At 43.2% G+C, this 13,972-nt stretch overlaps 2 protein-coding genes across 8 annotated transcripts in view; one reads left to right on the forward strand and one right to left on the reverse strand.

Moving 5' to 3' along the window:
• The window catches only part of CDR2 (cerebellar degeneration related protein 2), a 44,965-nt gene extending 32,788 nt beyond the window's left edge, over positions 1-12,177 (reverse strand). The window contains exon 1 of the mRNA XM_056533878.1: positions 11,936-12,177. Coding sequence (XP_056389853.1) covers positions 11,936-12,014 — 79 coding nt within the window. The 5' untranslated portion in view covers positions 12,015-12,177. The remainder of the gene's footprint in view (positions 1-11,935) is intronic.
• A 175-nt stretch (positions 12,178-12,352) lies between these two features.
• LOC130284007 (transmembrane protein 180-like) overlaps positions 12,353-13,972 on the forward strand; it is a 37,496-nt gene continuing 35,876 nt past the window's right edge. For 4 of the 7 annotated variants that reach the window (XR_008846900.1, XR_008846901.1, XR_008846902.1 and 1 more), the window contains exon 1: positions 12,353-12,498. The gene's annotated coding sequence lies outside the window, so the exon portion shown is untranslated. Of the gene's footprint in view, positions 12,499-12,537; positions 12,729-13,972 lie in introns of those variants that run through there. The other 3 variants (XM_056533872.1, XM_056533873.1, XM_056533874.1) reach the window with 3 other exon arrangements.

A 13,972-nucleotide genomic window follows, 5' to 3' on the forward strand; every position in this document is an offset into this window, starting at 1 on the left:
GTGCCGCCATGGTGCAGCGTGTCAGACACCTTCTCCTCTGGAGACAATGCTTTCATATAGATGAATTGCCATTTGGTCATGGACAGAATTGTGATTATCTGTACAAAACATTTACAATTATCGATGATTAACCCAACCGTCTCTTCATCTGCCAAGTGAACAGCGTGGAGCGTCCGCTCTAGAGTCCACACAGTGCAGATTACACCTAATGCATAATCCATTATGCCCGACACCTGATCACTGCGGTTTCCTTCAGTCACTGCCAAGTGCTTTCTTACACTGCTAAAGAGGCTGAAGATTATTAAAGGGGTACTCCACTAGAATTTTTTTATTTTTTATTTTTTTATTTTTTATATCAACTGGTGCCAGAAAGTTAAACAGATTTGTTAATTACTTCTATTACATTTTTTTTATCCTTCCAGTACTTATCAGCTGCTGTTATGATCCACAGGAAGTTATTTTCTTTTAGAATTTCCTTTCTGCCTGACCACAGTGCTCTCTGCTATCCATTTTAGGAAATGTCCAGAGCAGGATAGTGTACTCTGTACAGTTCCTAAAATGGACAGAGGTGTCAGCAGAGAGCATTGTGGTCAGACAGAAAGGAAATTCAAAAAGAAAAGAACTTCCTGTGGATCATAACAACAGCTGATAAGTACTGGAAGGATTAGGATTTTTTAATAGAAGTAATTTACAAAGCTGTAACTTTCTGGCACCAGTTAATTTAAAGAAAAGGGAAAAAAAATTATGTTTTCCAGTGGAGTACCCCTTTAAAACTGGTGGTGCACCAAAATGAAAGTTTTGGGCCAAAACCGAATGTCCTTGGCCAAAAAACGAAACCGAATGACTAGCCCCGCCTACTTGTAAAAATAAAAGTTTAGTACTAGCTTTGGGTCCGCTCCAGAGCCACAGGCTGTGTCAGGGCATGCTGGGAGTCGCAGTTACTAACTACAACTCTGAGCATTCCCTGATACAGCCTAAGGCTCTACATTTGATCCGACTCAAAACTACAACTCCCAGCATGTTGCACTATATAGTGGTAAAGTATAGGCTACAGTACAACATACTGGGAGTTGTAGTTTTGGATAGGCTGCAGAACCATTGGCTCCCAGAATACCCTGACACAGCCAATAGCTCTGCAGCTGACCCAAAACAAAACCACAAACTCCCTGCAATCCTTGTCCCAAGTCTAGTGACCAGAACCTGCGATATCTCTTTACAAATCCTCAAACTATTGTACAAATTGACATACAATGGAGGATATTATATTATAACAGGCCTATAGTTCCTAGGGTCACTTTTTCACCCATTTTTGTTCAAATTTAAAAAAAAAAAGTTGTTTATTCAGAACAGAATAATAAAAATAAAGATTTACTGTGCATCATGTTCACTCTACCTAAATTTGTATCATATATTTTAACCATTATCAAATGTAAACATATAATTAATAATAATTATAAAAATAATAAAGTTCTTCCTCAGTCGAGGATTGGCTGAGCAGGCGTGTGACTTACAGTCCCCAAACCCAGATCTGATAGTCAGTGGTAAGGGACGTTCCGTTATAGTGGCGGCAAAGGAACAAAGATGATGAGAGTGTTTGTTTTTTTCCTTTTGTGTTTTTTTTTTTTTTTTGTTACTTTTTTTTACTCAAACCCTACCTAGTTTAAAAAAATAAAAAAGTAGTTATTTGTTGGACTACCCCTTTAAATATTAGAAATAAGGGTTTGTCATGTGACCTAACTCCCTTAGAACACAGGTTAATGTCATCAGTCGACTTTTTTATTATTTTTTATGCGGTGCTGCACTTGGTTTAGACAGGTGACATGTAATGTCTCATCCACTTTGAGTCTCATTTTTTGCTGCTTTTATCTGTTTATTTTTTTATTTTTTTTATTTTTTTTTATAGCTTTTCAATGCTTTTTCACCACCTTTCTGTTTTAGTAGCATTTTTATTGCACCTTTTAAAAATCAAAGTAGTGCTGTTTTCTTGTTTTAAAGGGGTAGTCCAGTGTAGAACAACGTAGGGGATACGGTAAGTTTCAGATAGCGGGGGGTCCAACCTCTGGGGCTCCCCGCGATCTCCTGTACGGGACCCCAGCTCGTTGGCCAGAGAACGCATGCCGACCATTGCACGAAGCGGCTGACACCCCCCCTCAATACACCGCTATGGCAGAGCTGGACATTGTTGAAGGCAGCGCTCCAGCTCTGCCATACTGCTGTATTGAGAGGGGGTGTCGGCCACCACTTCGTCCAAAGGATAGGGGATAAGATGTGTGATTGCAGGGTTCCCATCGCTGGGGACCTCCATGATCTCTGTGCAGCCCCCCCGACATACATGGAGGGGCGTGGCCGTGATGTCACTAGGGGCATGGCCATGACGTCACGTCCCCAGTCTCTGAGGCAGCGCCCGACACAGAATGCTGGGGGCTGCACAGAGATCGCGAGGGGTCCCCAGCGGCGGGACCCTGCGATCGTACACCTTAACCCCTATCCTTTGAATAGGGATAAGATGTATAAAGCCGGAATACCCCTTTAAAGAGGCACTGTCATTGTTGAAAACTTTTGATATATTGCAGGACTCCTAATATGACATTTCACAATATACACCTGTTAATTAAATTTTACATTTTCACCTGAAATTAAAGCTCAAAATAGCCGCCACTAGGGGTTGCCTGTCTTTTAGCCAGACAGACCAGTCTAGATTTTACAGCATACTGGATACTGGCCGTAAAGCATACCAGTGTTCAGTATAGGAGATTTCTATTGTGTATGCGTGGGCACGCACTGCCTGTGAACGAGCACAGGGAGCGCGCTCACACAGGCATTCACTCACCCCCCACCCACTCTCCCTCACTGCCTTCAGACAAGCAGTTCACAAGGTAAGTTCACAATTCAGCCCCTGCAGAGTGCATTGAGAGGCCTTACCTCAAAAGTTGCCACTATGTAAATCCTGCTGCGGCCCCCTGCTGTTGTCCCGTGCTCTGGCACCTGTGTTTCGTGCTGCGGCCCCTGCGGTTGTCCTGTGCGGCAGCCCCTGCGTCCCGTGCGGTGGACCTGTGTCCCCTGCTGAGGCCCATGGGGCGGCCCCAGCTGGGTCTGTAAGCATCTTAGCTATGCTCCCAGCCAGGGCCTCTGCACATGGGGCTAGGTGCACTGCAGAACATTGCACCCTGGTGTCTTCCACAGATCCAATGGTGCAATACTCTGCAGTATGCACATACACCCCCCCCCCCCCCCCATGTGTATAGCAGTGTGTGTGTGTATGTACAGAGCATTGCACCCTTGTCTGTACTACAGTCAAGGGTGTAATGCTCTGCACATACCTCCACCTGTATAGGAATGTTCATACACACACTGCTATTCACAAGGAGGGGTATGTGCATACTGCAGAGCATTGCACCCTAGGGTCTTCTACAGACACTGGGGTATTTGGAGAGCATTGCACCCTTGTCTGACGTACAGAATAGGGTGCAATGCCCTGCACATACACACACTGCTATACACATGGGGAGGGTATGTGCAGAGCATTGCACCATTGCCTGTATTACAGACAAGGGTGCAATGCTCTGCACATACCCCCACCTGTATAGGAATGTTCATACACACACTGCTATACAAATGGGGGGGGGGCAATGCTCTGCAGTATGCACATACCCCTCCATGTGTATAGTAGTGTGATTATGAGCATTCCTATACAGGTGGGGGTATGTGCATACTGCAGAGCATTGCACCCTAGTGTCTGTAGAAGGCCCTAGGGTGCGATCCTCTGCACATACCACCCCTCCATGTGTATAGCAGTGTGCATATGAACATTTCTATACGGGCAGGGGTATGTGCAGAGCATTGCACCCTTGTCTGTAGTACAGACTAGGGTGCAATGCTCTGCACATACCCCTCCATGCGTATAGCAGTGTGTGTATGAACACTCCTATACAGGTGGGGGTATGTGCATACTGCAGAGCATTGCACACTAGTGTACTACAGACAAGGGTGCAATGCTCTGCACATACCCCCACCTGTATAGGAGTGTTCATACACACACTGATATACACATGGAGGGGTATGTGCATACTGCAGAGCATTGTACCCTAGTCTCTGTAGAAGGCCCTAGGGTGCGATGCTCTGCACATACACACACTGCTATACACATGGGGGGGTATGTGCAGAGCATCGCACCCTAGGGCCTTCTACAGAGACTAGGGTGCAATGCTCTGCAGTATGCACATACCCCTCCATGTGTATAGCAGTGTGTGTATGAACACTCCTATACAGGTGGGGGTATGTGCAGAGCATTGCACCCTTATCTGTACAGTGCTCTGCAGTCACCTAATGTGGAGGGGGGGGGGGGAAGAACTATACTGCCAACCTAATGTGGGGGGGGGGGGGGGGGGAGAACTACAACCTAATGTGGGGGGGGGGGGGGGGGGGGGAACTACAACCTAATGTGGGGGGGGGGACTGCAACCTAATGTGGGGGGGGAAACTACAACCTAATGTGGGGGGGAAACTACAACCTAATGTAGGGGAACTGTACAGCCAACCTATTGTGGGGGAATTATACAGCCAACCTAATGGGGGGGGGGACACTATACAGCCAACCTAATTGGGGGGGGGGGGGGGGAAACGACACTATACAAAAATATAAAATTGTACTATACTGATCACTATAATTCTTATTTTTCTGTATATGGGGATGTGTGAGGGTCATTTTTTGCGCTGTGATTTGTAGTTTTTATCGGTACTATTTTTGTTTTGATGGGACTTTTAAATTGCTTTTTAGGTATTTTTTATGGTATTTGAAGTGACCAAAAATGTGCAAATCTGGCACTATTAAGACTTATGGGCCCCCCCCCCTTTTTGATTTTGCCTAGGGCCATGCTAAACCTAAAACCGGCCCTGGGAATACTGCAGGCAAGCTACAAGCATCTTCCTCTGTGTAACATGAAACCAGAGAGGAAAGGGTTACAGAGTAGACAGTATTGATTGGCTGACTGCCCAGGCTTGCTCCTGTGAGGGAGACAGACTGACACGTCCCCTCCAGCCTGCACAATGAAAAAGTAACTCACCAGCAGATAAATGCTCATATCTCTGGATATATAGGTCCGAGACACATAAAAATTATATGCACATGATCAGGATTGGGTCCTGAGTAACAAATCATTTTTTTTTTTTTTTTTTTTTTTTTTTTTGCACTATGACAGGTACGCTTTAAATGACATTATTCCAGTCTAAAATATTAATGGTTTCTCTGAGCTGAGAAGCCTTTGTGTTTTTTGTGGCTCCTCTACTGAGCACCCTATTGATGGACAAATTAAAATGCATTATATTGTGGTCACTATTTCCTAGGTATGCCCTTATCTTCATATGTACTTATTCTGTTGGTCAGGTGACAATGATTTTAGTGTTCTTACTGCTATTGCTAAATGTTAACTCTCATTAAAATTACATTTTTGCTATTGCACTCCTTATGATAAATAAAAAATATTTCTAATATACTTTGTTTAAAAAAAAAAAAAAAAAAAAAAAAAAAAGAAGTTTTCTATGTTTTATTTATGCTTAAAAAAGCTCAAGAGCACATTTTACCCTAACTTATACACAGTCTTAGGACCGAAGTCCAAACACAGGAAGTGCAGCCTGGAGTGCTGAGGGGGTGTGTCCAGCCTCATCCAATCATAGCTCCTCTCACACTTAACTGCCATATGCTGTTGGTTGGACACAACCAGTAGTACACATACAGGCACTTCCTACCTTAGTCAATCAAAGCACAACACTCACTTCTTACTATTATGTCATGACTAGAGATGAGCGAATTTACAGTAAATTCGATTCGTCACGAACTTCTCGGCTCGGCAGTTGATGGCTTATCCTGCATAAATGAGTTCAGCTTTCAGGTGCTCCGGTGGGCTGGAAAAGGTGGATACAGTCCTAGGAGACTCTTTCCTAGGACTGTATCCACCTTTTCCAGCCCACCGGAGCACCTGAAAGCTGAACTAATTTATGCAGGATAAGTCATCAACTGCCGAGCCGAGAAGTTCGTGACGAATCGAATTTACTGTAAATTCGCTCATCTCTAGTCATGACATCACATAGTGCTGGTGGATTATTAACATGGTACACTACTATAGTAGGCAAGTGGAGGAAAGAAGAGGTTACTGAGGCACTGGGTTTGCAAGGTGCTGTGTGAGCAGAAATGCAAGAAAACAGCAGCAACAAAAGGGGTTAAACCAGGGCTCAAGTCCTGCAGGAACACAAGGGAGTGGAGGTCCTGCACTTTTTTTTATTGAAGGAACACTGTTCTCATTAGCAGGAGTCCTACAGGACCAGCCCTTGAGTGAAAATCATGGGTGAGTTCCCACACTTTTTTCCTCACAACCTGACCCCTGGGTTAAACCTAGCACTAAACTGCAGGAAAGACAACAGAGAAAGGGGAAAAAAATCATACTGCAACATTAAAAGGAATACACCTAATGTGTACATGGTTGTGAGAGAGGGAAGCCTCGATTTACCTTTATGGTTCATCTTCAGCAGGCACACAGGCTCGTCTTGCAGGTACAGAACCCCTGCTCACTCATGCTTTCTTCCTTCCCTGCACATAGAACATGGTAATCTCCACCCCCCACATCCTGTGATTTCCCTGGGTCTGTTACTAGAGACAGAAATTCCATGACAACCGGCAGCAGACAGCAATTTGCATACAAGGGAGAAACCTTAAGGACTCCTGCTAATGGGAACATCTAGAGGTTTGAGGACAGAACCCTGCAGAAGGGTGTGCTGGGGAAAATTAGGAAGAAATGAGAGGTGTTGACCCTGGTATTCCAAGAGGCTGTGGGTTCCCAGAATTCCACAGAGTAGAGTTGCCTCCACATGGAGGTAGGATCAGAATGGTTAGGCCGAGATAAGACAACATTACAGTCTGGTTGGCGGCCTAGTGCTGGAGAGAACAGTGGGGTATCACCAATTCTTGTCTGGACCGAAATCCTGTAGAGCACGGTCAACTGCAGTCCATGCTTTTCATTGTCCTAATATCTTATATTTCCTCATGGATATTAGATTATAGGCCTGTATCCAGGGAGGAGTTAGGCTGCGTTCACACGGCAATCTAGACCCGTCCCGTTCTTCTCCCGTCAAAAATAAAAATGGACTTTAAAAAACAAAAACATGCTCAGAAGTAAACATTAAAAAAAAAAAAAAAAAGGATTGAAAAAAAAAATGGATGCAAACGGATGACAATAAAGGCTCATCCGTTTTCCATAGACTTTAATGTATCTGTTTTTTATTCCTTTTTTTTTATGGTAGAAAAAAAATACTGCATGTGCCGTTTTTTCTGCCGTCAAAAAAACAGAAATGAGTGCAGACAGGTACAAACGGATGTAAACTGATTGTAAACAGATAAAAAAAAAGGTTTAAAGAAAAAAAAAAAAAAATAATCCCATTCATGTCAATGGGATTTTTTTTTTTTTTTTTTTTTTTTTTTTTTTTTTTACAGCCTGCAAGAACGGAACCGAAACGAGGATTAAAAAAAACAAAAAAAACAAACACGAGGACAGACTGTCGTGTGAACGCACCCCAAGAAGAGTCTGCATTCCAGCCCATGAGGGTTTTATGGCTGTACCAGGTTCAGCGGCAGCATAAATGGTTTAGTGAACCGTGTAGGGGACGTTGTTTGATGCCATCTTGAGTTGAAGACCCTGCTCAGCTGTATCTTGAGGCAGATGTAGCAGCATGGACATGCTCACCTCTTAATCAGATTTGTAAATTACTTCTACTTACAAATCTTAATCCTTCCAGTACTTATAAGCTGCTGTATACTACAGCAGGAAGTTCTTTTCTGTCTAACCACAGTGCTTTCTGCTGACAATTTACAATAAAGGGGTAAATAATGGTGGCAACAATGTACTGATAAATAGTGGTGGGAGATGTACTTTTGCAACAGCTGGAGGCACCCTGGTTGGGAAACACTGTTGTAGATAATGTAGATGGAGTACCATTGCCCTCTACAACTCCTTTCCAGCCAACTTCAGAACCATGATCTCACAAAAAGCATCACCAGCCTCTGGCAAACTGTTGTATTGTTTTGTTTTGTTTTTTAAATCAACTGGTGCCAGGAAGTTAAACAGATTTGTAAATTACTTCTATTAAAAAATCTTTATCCTTCCAATAGTTATCAGCTGCTGAAGTTGAGTTGTTCTTTTCTGTCTGGCAACAGTGCTCTCTGCTGACATCTCTGCTTGTCTCGGGAACTGCACAAAGTAGAAGAGGTTTGCTATGGGGATTTGCTTCTACTCTGGACAGTTCCTGAGACACGTGTCATCAGAGAGCCCTTAGACAGAAGAGAACAACTCAACTTCAGTAGCTCATAAGTACTGAAAGGATTACGATCTTTTAATAGAAGAAGTAACTTACAAATCTGTTTAACTTAAATTTATTTATTTTTTCCCTGGATAACCCCCTTTTAGCAGCAGGTTTATGAATACTTGCAAAGTAAAGAACTTGGACGTGCCATGGGGTCCTCGCTCTAGTGATGCCATCTCCTCTCCCGGAGATACCTCAAAGTTATTAAGAAATTACAGATTATTAGATTTCCTTTAAACTAAAAAAAAAAAAAAAAAAAAAAAAAAAAAAAATTATATATATATATATATATATATATATATATATATATATATATATATATATATATATATATATATATAGAAGAACAAATTTGCTGCAGCACACAGAGTAGTGACGTGGTTTTATTTCATTCCAATTGCTACGTTTCAACCGCACATGCGGCCTTTTTCAAGCACTTGTGCAATAAACCACATGTCACTACTGTGTGCTGCAGCAAATTTGTTCTTCTAGCCATACGGACCCGGGACCAGCCGCTGCGTGCACCTACCTTCATACATCTTCGAGGTGCAGCTCACCCTGTTTTATCTATCTATCTATCTATCTATCTATCCACACACACACACACACACACACACACACACACACACACACACACACACACACACACACACACACACACAGTATATACTCGAGTATAAGCCGAGTTTTTCAGCACGATTTTTCGTGCTGAAAACACCCCCCCTTGGCTTATACTTGAGTGAACTCTCCGCCCTCAGTGGTCTTCAACCTGCGGACCTCCAGATGTTTCAAAACTACAACTCCCAGCATGCCCGGACGTTCTGGTGAGCTGGTCCGGGACATCTGTGCTACAGTACCGTCCAGTGGGAGGGATGGTCGTCCCGGCCTGTCCATCTTCACCGGGGGGGGGGGGGGGGCCTCTTCTCCACGCTCTTCTCTTCTTCGGCCCCGGCATGACGACGTTGCCTTGACGACGACGCACAGGGACGTTGCGTCCCTGTACATCGTCGTCAAGGCAACGTCATTATTCCGGGGCTGGGCGCGGAGAAGAGGCCCCCCCCCCCCCCGGTGAAGATGGACAGGCCGGGACGACCATCCCTCCAACCGGACGGTCCTGCAGCACAGATGGCCCTGACCAGCTCACCCGAACGTCCCGCCGAGCGGAGGCGAGTACAAAACTAAAGGGGGGGGCTGGATGATGACGAAGGCCCAGGCAGTGGTTTTCAACCTGCGGACCTCCAGATGTTTCAAAACTACAACTCCCAGCATGCCCGGACAGCAAGTTGTAGTTTTGGAACATCTGGAGGGCCGCAGGTTGAAGACCACTGTTAAATCAGACATTGACAAGCGGTGATGATGAAGGGGGTGGTGTGGGATGATGACAGGGTATTGATGAAGGGGGGGATGATAACAGGTGATGATGATGATGATGAAGGGGGGGTTTGGGATGATGATAGGGTAATGATGAAGAGGGGGGGGATGATGACAGGCGGAGATGATGAAGGGGGGGGGATGATGACAGGTGGTGATGATGAAGGGGGTGATGATGATGAGGGTGTTAATGACGGGGGTCTGGATGATGACAGGGGGGGGGGGGATGATGTATTTCCCACCCTAGGCTTATACGCGAGTCAATAACTTTTTTTTTTTTTTTTTTTTTTTTTTTTTTTTATTTATTTTTTCTCTTCTACTTCTCCTGGGTTTTTGGGGTGAAATTAGGGGCCTCGGCTTATATTCGGGTCAGCTTATAAGGTATATATTTCGGAAATAAAAACTTATTTTTTTTATTTATATTTTTTTAAATAAAAAACACTCCACAATATGTAAAAGAGTTACGATAGTATTTAGCAATTCACGTCTAGTACAAGATGCAGTCATCGTGACAAACACAGCGATGGGCTGCGATCACTGGCTGTTAAAGGGGACAGTGCCTCACTTAAAGGAGATTGCATCAAACACAGGACCGCAGAGCATGTACACACAACACAGGCTGAGATCACAGAACCCTCCGCAACGGTTCTTCAAAGCAAAGAGATGACACAGGCAGGAAGAATTCAGGGAGCCCGAAACAAAAAAAAACACAAGTGATTGATCCTATCTATGCTAAAAAGCAAAGTCAGCCACGTCCAATGGGCCTTATAGTATAAACGTAATGCTGAATATTTGCAGTCAATAGTGACAGCAATGGAAATTTACTAGGTCATAACAAGGGGAGAACTTGCTCCATTATACAGTGCTCCCTCAAGTTACAATATTAATTGGTTCTGAGATGACCATTGTATGTTGAAACCATTGTATGTTGAGACCAGAACTCTATGGAAACCTGGTATTTGGTTCTGAAGCCCCAAAATGTCATCCAAAAATAGGGAAAAAGTGAGGATTAAAGATAAATAAGGAGATAACTAATACAGATAAAGCAAATCCTTACATATAAAAGTAATAAAGATCTGCTGGGAGCTGTAATCACGGTCTATTTCAGTGTTTCCCAACCAGGGTGCCTCCAGCTGTTGCAAAACTACAACTCCCAACACATTGTGGCCCTCCAGCTATAGCAAAACTACAACTCCAAGCATGTCCGGGCATGCTGGGAGTTGGAGTTTTGCAACAGCTGGAGGCACCCTCGTTGGGAAACACTAGTCTGTAGAGGACAGGAGCTTCTTCAGGGTCCTGTACATGTACAGTACACAGTGTCCTAAAAATGTAACATGGAACCGCCCCTTACTTGGTGTCCAAAAGGAGCAGCTAACCCTGGTACAGGTTAAAAGTAGTACAGAACATGTAGTACCTCCCTGTACTGTAGGGGGCGCTACATCCAGTCAGTGCTTGTCCTTCATTAATACAGGGGTTTTACCAGTAAAATGCCCATTCTGATTGGTCGGTTCTTCCAGCTATTGACACGTTTCGCAGATCTGGACTGTCTGTAACATTGTATGTTAAGTCTGGTTTCAAGTTACAATGGTCCAGAAAAGACGATTGTATGTTGAAACTATTGTATGTTGAGGCCATTGTAAGTTGAGGGATCACTGTATATAAATAAAAATAAAAACATGTCAATGATCCAGGCATCAGTGGGGAAGACATGGAGATTCACCCTTCATCCCTGATATATATATATATATATATATATATATACACACACTGTATATTGGATCAGGGATGGAGGGCGAATCTCCATGTCTTCCCCACTGTATGCCTGGATCATTGACACACATTATATATATATATATATATATATATATATATATATATATATATAAATATAATTTTTTTTTTTTTTTTTTTTTTTTTTTTTTTTTTTTTTTTTTTTTTTTACATCATTACATTGGATCTCATGTGATCACAACTGATCATTTCCTAAAACATCACATAAAGATCCCAGTTACTGCCTCGTACATGATCCTGTTACATCTCTGATCAGGGCTGGTACACATTGGAGACTGTGCACAATAACTTTTTATTATTGTTTTATTTATCATTAGCAGATTTCGTTTTTGATGATCTATCAGAGAAGAGGCAAGAAGGGTGGATGACAATACAAGCAGTGCACAAGACGCCGGCTGCACATGGTGCCCGTTAAATTCCCTCACCTTGCTGCAGGTCCTGGTGATCGTACCACGGCTCATCCTCCTTGATCTCGAACTCCTCCACGTTGCTGTCGGTCAACATGACTGCAGGCAGGATGGAGCTCCACTCTCCCGGGACTCCCGGCTGCAGCAGGCGGCGGTGGCTGATGCTGACAGCTCCAGGAGCGGCTCCTTCTACTCTCCGACCAGCCCCTCCCGCCCCGAACGCCTTTCCGAAGAAAGCCGAGAGTTTCCGAACGGCGCCGCAACGTGGCAATCAGAGTGGTTGACCACACATTTACATATGGGCGGGGCTCTTTACAAATGAACCAATAGCGTCACGGGATGGAGTGAGAGCTCAAGCCTTCGGACCTATCAGCTGCTCGCAGAGGCCCTACGCAGCGCTGTGATTGGTTCAGCACGATAAACACGCCCACGTTTCTGTTTTTGACACTTCCGTGTTTTTATGCTGGTAGATCGCTGAGACTCTTGAGGCGTGCGGGTTGCGAAGGGCAACAGACTGGTGGTGGTGGGAGATCCCAGAGCGTCCTCACCCCCCCATAAGCCCCCGGTCTCGCTGCCTGGTAGTATGTGTTCACTATGGGTGCATGCTTTAGCGTTGTATTTGGTGACGGTGAACGTGTAGCTGTTAGATGTGCGCTACTCGATTAAAAAAATCGCAATCGTCATGCGGTTTTCTTGTACTGATCGCTGTTTTGCCGCAAAACTTTGTTCTGTGTTTCATTTTCATCATTTGAAAGATCCATGTTGGCTGTCAGTGAATGGGGACATTCCTTGTTTACAGGCACATGAGCAGGTGAAGAAGCTGTTTTCATTCACTGATGGCAAGCAGATCCTGAATTGAAGCATTACTGTTTGGGTGCATTCACACCACGTTTTTGCAATACAGTTCCCGTATACGTTTTCTATGTGAAAACCGCACGGAACTGTATTGTAAAACGTATGCCAAAAGATGCATCAGGTTGTGTCCGTTTTGCATCCTGTACGGTTTTGTCAGTTTTTTTTCCTGTACCCAAAACTATAGTCTACCACGGTTTTAGGTCCGGTTGAAAAACTGTATTAAACCGTATAAGTTTTTATTAAACATGGGAGTCAATGGGAACCGTAGAGAACTGTATGTGTGTTCGGTTCCATCCGGATTTCCCCATACGGTTTTTGACTTTGTGCAGTTTTTTTTCTTGGAATTTCAATCAAACAAGTGAAACTTTATTCAAAATGGAGTGAAAAGTTAAAAACGTATACGTTTTTTTCTTATAAAACGGATGCAACCGAATGTCATTTTTCAAACCGTATACGGTTTTTAACTGTATACGGGTTAAAATTTGTACACACGTTTTGATACAGTTTAGTCAGGTTTTGAGGAATCCGTTTTTCCCTCAAAAACCTGATATGGGAACTGTATTGCAAAAACATATCAATTTGAAAACTGTACGGAACCGTATTGAAACCGTATGCATTGACTCTTTATTAATAACCGTTTTCCAAAAGATGCGTCCGTTTTGTGTCTTGTAAGGTTTTGTCGTTTTTTTTTCCCGTACCCAAAACTGTAGCCTACCGTATTGAAACCGTATACATTTATTTTTTTTTAACATTGGATTCAATGGGAACCATACAGAACTGTATGTACGTAAGGTTCCATCCGGTTTGCACCATACGTTTTTTTCCTTGGAATTTCAATCAAACAAGTGAAATGTTATTCATAATGGAGTGAAAAGTAAAAAAAAACTTTATTTTTTTTATTTTATTTTTTTTATTTTATTTTTTTAACGGATGCAATCGGACATCACTTTTCATACTGTATACGGGTTAAAATTTTTACCCACGTTTTGATACAGTTTAGTCTGGGTTCACACCACGTTTTTGCAATACAGTTCCCGGATTCCTCAAAACCTGACTAAACTGTATCAAAACGTGTGTACAAATTTTTATCTGTATACGGTTGAAAACTGTATACGGGTTTAAAAATGATGTCCGGTTGCATCAGTTTTTTAAGAAAAAAAAAAAAGTATGCGTTTTTTTACTTTTCACTCCATTATGAAT

The sequence above is a fragment of the Hyla sarda genome, chromosome 8, assembly GCF_029499605.1.
Source record: "Hyla sarda isolate aHylSar1 chromosome 8, aHylSar1.hap1, whole genome shotgun sequence".
In the NCBI taxonomy this organism is placed as follows: domain Eukaryota; kingdom Metazoa; phylum Chordata; class Amphibia; order Anura; family Hylidae; genus Hyla; species Hyla sarda.